At 27.7% G+C, this 8,378-nt stretch overlaps 1 protein-coding gene across 1 annotated transcript; it reads right to left on the bottom strand.

Moving 5' to 3' along the window:
* LOC132924974 (uncharacterized) lies at nt 1-7,657 on the bottom strand. The gene is made up of 7 exons (XM_060989409.1): nt 7,574-7,657; nt 6,616-6,661; nt 6,106-6,179; nt 4,504-4,604; nt 4,358-4,442; nt 2,688-3,297; nt 1-89 (listed from the first exon to the last, which is right to left on the bottom strand). Exons 1-7 carry the CDS (start codon nt 7,655-7,657, stop codon nt 1-3), a joined length of 1,089 nt encoding a protein of 362 aa, XP_060845392.1.
* Nucleotides 7,658-8,378: the final 721 nt, after the last annotated feature.

Below are 8,378 nucleotides of genomic sequence, written 5' to 3'. Positions count from 1 at the left end.
TTATGTAAGATATGTACATTTACAATTCTGCATTAATTTCAGTTCTTTGTGGTAGCACAATAGTACAAAGAACGCATACGAGTACAAAACTGCAACAAAAACAATATTATAAGTAAGACCAAAATTTCAAATTTCAATGAAAAATTGTGGTCAGTGAAGCGCGAAGCCCTTTAGTTTTAAATAGTTAACCTTACGTTTTATGAGTCATGACAATAGATTACACGATTACCAATTTCCCATTCAATAATCACATACGATCGCCATTATATCATAATAATGTATTAATATATTATAATCAAGTTGTAGGTACTTGTGAAAAACTTCTCGTTACCGAGTGTTCAATTTTCTAATAGATTCGAAATATCGAAAAGGTGAGCAAAAACTTTGAATCGCCGAATTGAATGAAAAATTTAATGTAAGCATGTATTATATTAAAAACATGTATACGATGTGTAACAATAATAAATAATAATATTACAATGTACTACTGAGTGAAATATATAGGTATGTATAATAATATATTTAATTAAAAACAAAATTTTAATATAATACTGAATATAAGTGGTATTTTACTTTTTTTAAATTAGACATTTTTTTATGTTACATTAAACTAAGTTTAGCTAGGTCAGAAGCTGAGAATTGTCGAGAGTTAAGTAGAAAATTCGCATTATCACATGTTGACAGCTGAGTTGCTCAAAATATTACTTAAAAAAACAGAGTGTATACCTAAAATTGCATTGTATTTATTCAAAATTCCCTGGAGATTTTCAAGTGACCGAACATTTACTTCGAACTATCGACTTAATGTATTTATGTTACATTTATTCGATGAAATTGTATACCTATCTCATAAAATGTTATTCAGTTCATGAAATAGAAATAATTGTTTTCCACTTAGTGAAAAATTTAAAAATCCCATCAAGAGCATATTTTTCATCAAATAGATACTAATGTTATATCGTATATTTTTTTTTTTATCAAATGACCATCTCCTTGGTGAAACAAAATACTTAGTTATTATTATAGATATTATTTTGAACAATTTGGATTATGTTATTATTCCAATTATTTAGTTATTATGAATTATTTGAATTATGGCAATGGCTTAATACAATTATTTGTATCTTTGAATTTGACCACTCCACTTGTCAATACATTATTAAACTTGCTTTCCTCGACTATTATTATACGTTTTATAACCATAAAATTGTATAATGTACTTATAAGAATGTTTAGACTAGAATAGATATAGGAAATTTTAATCAAAGATACAGTTACAGAAATATAAAGAAACGGTACAAATGAAACAAAAATAACCTATTGCCTTTATTGAATGTATAAATAAATAGTAACTAAGTTATTAGTAGTTCCCGAATTTTAATGCAGTGTATTTTTTTTTTGGTTGATCTTAGACAATGTTTTTCAAGTAAATAATTCGCTTCATGTAACGAATGCTTTGCTTCAAAGCTGAAACTTTTATTTTTTATTTTTCATTTTTTGAGCATTTCTTTTATCATTATTGGGTCATATAGATGGCTTTAATGCATATTTGTTCAGTTTACTATACAAATTTAGCATATTTAAAATATTATAAAGATAAATTGTTTTCTTGATACTTAAGTTGTTTTCATTTAATAGGTTTATCGGGTAAATGTATGCTTAAAATTAATAATCCTGCCCCAAAAGATATAAGTGTCAAAATCATCGCCGCATCAAGTAAGTTATTCAAATTTCAGTTTTTTTTTTTAATGAAATAATGACTATACCTTATTTATAAATTACGAAATTGTATTAAAAAATTAAAAGTGCATTTTTTAAGGTCATTTTTGCGGTAAAATTTTTAAGGGCATTTAAGCTAATTTTTAGGGCATATTTGTATAGTTTTAGGGGCATTTAAATCCGGCTCCTAGTTATTAGAATAATAATATATTCCAAATTTTTTAAAATAAAATCTATAATAAAGAGCTAAATATTATGTTTCACAAATTTGATGACCATTTGTTAAAAAAAATTACACAACATCATTTCATCAAGTTTTAGTACCTACTCATTTCGTGGAAATATATCGACTTAATGAGATTTTTAAATATTTTATTAAGTGGAAAAAAAGAGTTTCCATTTCACGCACTGGATGCGAAATATATTATGTTTAATAAATAATAACAGCTTTGTGCCGTAGTAATTGTATATTATATCAATTTGAAATATGAACTAAACCATAAGTAGCGTGAACTAAATGGGTGCTAAGTAGTCTTTTCGAAACTTTTTTGGTCGTTAACTTAAAAGTATTTATTATATTATAATGTAATTATTATTATAATATAATTTATATTTTATTATGATTTTTCGAAATTTTTGTTGTTTTTTCTTCGAGACACGACTAACTCGAGTATTGCTTTTTTTCTTTGGGACATAATGCGTTAACCTGATGAGGTACAAATCCCCTGAGTATTAATATTTTCTAGTTGTGCAATTATATCACTTACAATGATATAATACGGGGGGAGGGGTACCATAATTTTCTGTTTTTATCGGTTTAGTACCACATGAAGGCAGAAAATCACACAAGTACGCTCTACCGTGTGTACCACTAACGTATCATGTACGAATTTGATCATTATTATGGTTGCTGCAGTATGATGATTGGAAACTTTGCGTATAGAGAAAAAAAAACAGTGAAATCTTACTTAAAAAACCTGCCATAACCCCGTAGTCCATTAATGAACATTTAGCGGTGTTGCCAGGTTCGTCACTTTTTTCTTCAGTGTCATCGTTCTTGCTTGTATCGTCGCCATCACCTTCGCTATCATCTACAGCTACACCGTCACCATCATCGCTATCGGTTTTACGACGATGGCCTTTTTTTTTATGGTGTTCTCTACCTATGTTATTATCTCCATAATATTCCTCATCTGATACTTTAATTTTTTTCCCGTCTTTCTTCTTTCGCTGCATCACTGCCTCCGAAGTCTGACGGTACATCGTCATATTTTTCCGGTATTCAATGACGCGTGTTATCAAATCACTCGGCGGGCTTTCGGTCGTAGTCCGCGGATGATGTTCACACCCACACCCGTTGTTGGTGCCGACCGTCATGCGCGTTTTATTTGAAACAACGGTATCAGCAGCAGGAGTAGCAGCGACGGTGCTCGGTATTACATTCGTTCTCATCGGGTGAAAAGTCTTAACAGTTATTTCGGGAGAGTCATTTATCGACCATAGTCTTCTACTGGACTCTGTCTCAGTATCAGCATCAGCATCACTTTCCGTTTCGTTGTTTTTGCTATCGTCTGAATCCTTAAAATTTGTAAAAATTTTTAAATGATATAACAATATATAATATTATTTTATATTTACTATGTATGGGCGTAGCCCATTTCGTCCAAAAATTACTCTTCCCGTTTCGCCCAGACTAATTTAGATCAATAAAATATTAAGATAGCAATGATTCAATTAAATATTGCTGTACTTACATTATTTTTAAAATATTTTAACATGATTTGGTAGGTATGATGAGCTTTACAGACAACTAGACAAGTTTTTGATCCTGAAAAGGTAATTTAAGATAGGATATCATTTATGTAAAGAAGTGTCGGATTATTTTGTTGACGATTTGATGCTGAAATAATGCGCTACTGTCGATAGAGTGTCAAAATATTGTGATTATTTAATAAACAATTATATTTCTAAGGATAGTAAATCTACTACTAGTCTATGAACATATAATTTAGCAAGTATTCTGTTTAAGTCTGTTTACGTCATTTCATTCGTTCTTTGATGACCATTTTTATTTATTGTGGACGAAATTTATTAAATATATAATTTTTATGAATTTAAATTTAAAAAAATGTTAGAAAAAATTATTTGACTAAACCATTGCCAACTTAATTAGAAATTGATCTAAACTAATGTAGGCGAAACGGGGATCCCGTCCCTATGTTCATGTACATAGAAGAAAATATACTTTTTTTAAACTCATATTATACTTTATTAGTATAATATGTAAGATTTATAATGGGTATTATTAAATTAACAAAAGTACGATAAAAGATTTGTTTCGTCATTGTAATGGTAGACGAATGTATAGCCTTATTATTACTTTATTTAGTTGCTCCTACCATGGATACTATTTTATTGGCGTAGTATTTCTATAAGAACTTTACAAAACTAAATTTTTTTCAATGATTTTATAAAGCTTAAACAACGGTGTAATACTAACCTAAAGTTACAAATACAATTTAAAATGGAAACATTCAAACGTTGGTAACTACAGAGACCGTTAATTTTTAAGCTCTAAAAATTATAAAACATAATTATAATAATATAAAATTATTAAGTAAATTTCTTGGTACATTACATCTGAGCTATTTGAACAAGCTATTCCTCCGCTCATAAGCCACATGGTTGTTGAACATCTCGTTTTCTGCGCCACACAGTAGCTGCTATATAATATTTTAAAAGTTATTAATATCATGACGATGATTGTCTTGTATAATATCTTACACATTTTGCATGTATATTCTAAAGTATAACGATAAAACTAGCCACTCAATACTGAAGATTGTCCAAATAACAATTGTCAAAGCTATCAATTGTCTTGATCTCTATGATTAAATTGAGTACAAATTAGTTATGAGCTAAATATAATAATGCCTAGGTAGTTACTACAGCTAGTATTTAATTAGTATAATAACTTTTCAATAATATTTTAATAGTATTTATACAGAGCTGGATTAAGGGAAGGCTAAGCAGCCATAGCCCAGCCCCCCTCTACCTAAAAAAAGAAGAGGCCCCCAAAAAGTATTATGGGCTTGTAGCTTTTTTACAACTATATTATTGAATCGAAAAACATATTATGGTAATATAATACGATAATCAGACAAAAGTTAATATATTCGGAATCAGTTGAAACAGTTGTCTGCTTTTCATGCAAATTATTTCCATTTGAAAGTAAATTAAAGTCTTCATTTTCGAAATCAGATTTTCATAATTGGATATATTATGCTGATGAATTGGTATTTAGTCTTGAAAACAGTATAGAACATACAAATGCTGTAAATCCGTGGTTATTTTTCAAAATGATAATTTTGAAAATTTAGTAGAAATCAAACTATTTTAAATGGGAAAAACAATTTGAAGTTGATACTTTCTTTGTTAGTATAGATAAATTGATTTATAAACTTGACAGAAGACTAGTTTCTAAATTCTTATATTTTTCTTTCTCGATTAAAAATGTTTAGTTAACTTTAAAATTGACAATGAACCTTAAAAACTTGAAAACAGAAATATCTCATTTTTATCATTAAATAAAATCAGTTTCTTCAGATATTTTTAATTGTGGTGCCATAACCAAACTTCTTTATGGACGAAATCATATTGTGATGATTTCCGAATGTATAATGTATATATTACATTGTGATTATACTTGACAATACCGTTGACTAATTGTGAAGCAGAACATTCATTACCAAAGTTTGCTTCAATTAAAAATCGAATAAGATCTACACAGATTGAAGATAGGTTGAACGCATTAACAATTATGTCAATTTAAAATAGTATATGTAAAAAGATCTCATTTGATGATGTTTTATATACTTTTGCATCAAGTAAATCTAGAAAAAAAATATTTTAAATAATCATTTGTTTGTAGTTTTATATTATTACCATATATTTTATATTTTAACATTTAATTAAATTGCATTTTTTAATAAATTAACTATTTAATGTAAATTTGCTCTCTGAATAAAAATATTTTTCTTATTTAACTAATAAATATCAATTATTATGAAAATACTTTTTTTTGTAAAATTAAAAAAATTAATAAACCCAAAAATAAATTAACCCAGAGCCACTAATTTCAATAATCCGGCTCTGTACTCATACGAAAAGTTCTTCAAGGTTTTAGAGTTTGAATGCCTATTTTTTGTTGGTAGATACACTGCCAATAAATATAATTAAATGCATCGAATGAAATCTTGTAAGCACTGATTAAATCTATATATTCTATTAACTTTTTTGTCCATGATTTAATCGTTTTTTATTTTGCAAGTTTAGTTATTAGCCACATACACATCATATTAATAGTACAAAATTATTTTAACTTACTAATAAAGCTCCTGTAAACGCTATTGCCCAAGTAATTAGTAACAAGAATATAGATCCCAAAACAATTAGATTCTCTAAACGAGGTAAAAACAAATTTACAATTAGTCACTAACATAATGGATAATAAACTAGATTGCTTACTGCCATATGCTTACTCTTGAAATTAATAAAATATAAAGCCGTTATTTTCCGGGTTCTCTGTGGGGATTGGGGATTAGAGTATTATCAATTCCAAATGTGTATACAAATATTTATATATATATATATATATAGGTGTATATTCTTTTTATTTTTTTTTATTTTTGATAATAGATAATATCGCAGGAAAGGTCAGATTGTTTTGTGATAAAAGCCCATAATTCCCAAAAAAATGACGGATTTTTTACTTCAACTATCATCTTTAGTTGGCAATCTAGTTTATTTTTATATCTGTGCAATTAGTACCGCATAATATTATAAAAATTATAATAATTACGTAAATATGCTAAATATATTATGAATCTTACATACTTGATAATTCGGATGCATTCACCACGACTATGACTAATGTTAAAATCTAAAATAAATAATTTATTGATTTTAAATGATAAAACGATGTAAATTTGGCAAAAAAAAAACAAATTCATAATTTATTTGTATTGTGTAGGTACTTATTTCTTATAGAATTGTTATTAATCATTGTTAACAATTTCACTCGTACATATGGTTTATGAGTTATAAGTATTTAAAGTTTTGATGCGCGTGGTGGAGTGGTACAGGGTTACCCCACAAAATGTTTGTCCACTACTCCGGTTGTCTAAACTTAAATACGTATACCTCATAAACTACTCGTCCTAAATTCGATTTTTATGTACCAAAATACTCAGAAAATTATTCTGCTTTGGAATATGACATTAGAACTCTATGTTGCCATTCAAAAAAGTAAAAAACTTAAAAAAAATATAATGATAAAAAATATTTAAAAATATAATTTTTTTAATAAAAACGTTGTTTTTTAACAACTTGAAACTATGTAAAAAAATGTTTTCAAAAACACAAATACTTTTTGAAATAATGAGTGTTTTATGATAAAAGAACCCCTTTATATAATATATGATACGATGAAGAATATTTAATGGAAGATTTCGAGAAATTAATGTAGACTTATTTTACCAACATATAATCAAATTTTACAGCTAAAAGTTCGTGGTTGGTCTAAAAAAGTAAAAAGTCCAACAATAGTTTTGTTTAAATTTAAAGCAAAATTATAGTATTAATAATTTATATTATCGTTTATTAACTTGATGAGGGATAAATACTATTATAGGTTTGTTACCTACATACTAGACTAAGCGATAGTGGAATTATTGTACGATATTAATTGTACCTACTAACATACACAGTTTTCGAATAGAAATTGTCAAATGGGCTATATTTAAAAAAAAAAAGAAATATACTGTTGTAAATTTAAAAATTAAAAATTACCTACCGTAAACACTGCTGTTAGAACTGCCACTCCAAATTCTAACGTAAAAGACGGAACACATAAAAAATTATAGTTAAAACATTTCATTTTTTTTTTTTAAATATAACGAAATACAATTGTTTTTATAATACATTGTGATGTTTACCTACAGTGTTTATTATAATTTTACTATATATCGTCACTAAGGTGACTGGTCCATAGAAATGACGAATGATGTCGCAATTATAACCCGATGATGGCGATTCACCTATATGTTTTAATGAATCATATAATTAAGGTCGTTTCGCAGGGGTCTCTGATGGCTGTGACGACGACGAGGAGGAATTTTCTGGTCCCCGGACGTGATCAAGTAGTTTTTACGCACATACTATTATACGTTTATAATATAAGCTCATTACCATACCGAGTTATATAATATTAACCATTTGATTTTCGATTCGCAGTATGTTTTAATCAGTACATTCGAAGATTTTTGCATGGTCAAAGTCATCGCAACACACGGCCGTAACAATAATTATATCATGGTTACAGGTTTTCATTGCTTCAATCGACGAACCACGGTCGAATTATAACATAATATTATAATAATAATTGTCGTATGAGTACTCGTCTATAAATAAATAATAATAATAAATATATACTTTTAAATGCCTATTAAATAGGCATAATTTATGCCAATCGGCCCATGTGTGTGTGTTTATACCTAAGACAAGACCTACCATAATACCTTGTATACTATTTATAAGTAACTATTATTTTATAAAAAGTGAAGTGTGCTCGAGCTGACGAAAGGATAGCACCGTTCATG

This window comes from Rhopalosiphum padi, chromosome 3 (genome assembly GCF_020882245.1).
Source record: "Rhopalosiphum padi isolate XX-2018 chromosome 3, ASM2088224v1, whole genome shotgun sequence".
NCBI lineage: Eukaryota > Metazoa > Arthropoda > Insecta > Hemiptera > Aphididae > Rhopalosiphum > Rhopalosiphum padi.
This window is presented reverse-complemented; position numbering and strand designations above follow the sequence as displayed.